The sequence below is a fragment of the Atta colombica genome, unplaced genomic scaffold (assembly GCF_001594045.1).
Source record: "Atta colombica isolate Treedump-2 unplaced genomic scaffold, Acol1.0 scaffold1, whole genome shotgun sequence".
Lineage (NCBI taxonomy): Eukaryota > Metazoa > Arthropoda > Insecta > Hymenoptera > Formicidae > Atta > Atta colombica.
The window spans coordinates 5,730,692-5,732,175 of record NW_017259183.1 but is presented as its reverse complement, the minus strand read 5'-3'; the positions used below and the strand labels follow the sequence as shown (position 1 = coordinate 5,732,175).

At 27.0% G+C, this 1,484-nt stretch overlaps 1 protein-coding gene across 1 annotated transcript in view; it reads right to left on the bottom strand.

The window, feature by feature from the left end:
* Positions 1-335: 335 nt before the first annotated feature.
* LOC108688274 (UPF0489 protein C5orf22 homolog) overlaps positions 336-1,484 on the bottom strand; it is a 10,838-nt gene continuing 9,689 nt past the window's right edge. The window contains exon 3 of the mRNA XM_018194494.1: positions 336-468. Within this exon, the coding sequence (XP_018049983.1) occupies positions 336-468 (133 nt within the window). The remainder of the gene's footprint in view (positions 469-1,484) is intronic.

Here is a 1,484-nt window from a genome sequence, read left to right as displayed (position 1 = left end):
GCTATCCTTGTTATACGCTGTATTTATCTACTATACGCCAATTCATTGAACAATTCTATGAAAAAAAATAAATAAATACGGAAATATTCTCTGAACTTGTATATTTTTATGTAATTAATAGAAGAAAGTATATTTGCTTGTGTTTTTATTTCACAAATAATTGTAATTACAAATCAATTACGTCATATTACGAGTCTGTCACATGGTTATGCATGCGACAGTGAAATTATAAAATATATATTACATTTTGTAATTATATTTATTATTTTATTTGACAAACCATAAAAAGGGATTAAAGGATAAAAGGAAAAGGTTACATTTCTTTTTTAAACTGTTTACTGTTGTACTTCGTCTTGATAAATCAGTTTGATATCTATTTCCGATCCCAATCGTTCACGAAGTTGGTCGAGAACGTCAACTTGAATTTGGTCAACATTTTCCAGAGGAGTGTAATCGTCCTCACTAGATCTGCAATAAAAAATTATTTAATAAACATAGTTTATGAAAAAACATAGCTATTTGTTTTTAATTCTTTCTATCTATATTCTTAAATTTTAATAAAATAATTAACTTTGTGTGTGATAATATATTATAATATGTATTTATAATATGTATGTCATTAGGCAAAAAAATCTTGGAATAATTTTTCCTTATGTATTTTTCAAATTTTATTTTTTTCTTAATGAAATAACTCTTTAGTGAAGATTTATTGAAGAAGTTAATATTAAAGAAAAGCAAGATTTATATCTATCGAAGAAAAAGTACTCAGCAATTAATTAACGAGACTCTTATAGAATTCTAATACTGACCCATTTAATATTGAAAGAAACTAATAATTTATTTTAAGTATTAAAAGCATTATTATTCAGTACTTTTAAATAAGTAAGTACTTAAATAAGCTCCAAATAAGTAATTAATTACTATTGTATCTTTTAATAATAAATTGATTAACATTAAATTATTGCTAATATTTCATTTCTGTAAGGCGGACGTAAAATGAGGAAAGGATAAAAGAGGAAAAGAAAAGGAAAGCATAAAAGTAAGTTTAAACATAAAAGTAGATCATTAAAAGAATCGTATTCTCTATTTATTCTCGCTTTCACTTTTCTCTATTCTTCTACTTCCGCTATTTTCACTTTTTCGTTGATCCAATGTTTCTTCTATTTGCTATCTCACCCTCTGTCAATTTTTGCTGATTGTTTAATCACCATTTGGCAAACTACGAGAGAAACTGCAAACTGTCCAGGGACGATATCCGGTAATGTTCCGTGTCTCCCTTGGAAACTAATGTGCTGAAATGGGAGTTGGAAACAGCAAAGGGTGGAAGCAAGGGGTGGAATCGATTTTTTTCAGCCGAAAGTTTGAGCAGAATCTCCGTACTTTTGTTGCCAGATGGCGCCAAGTCACTTATTTTAAAGTTATTTTATATATACACTAAAAAAATGTACTAAAATTTTAATAAATATATATTTGTTTTTGAATAG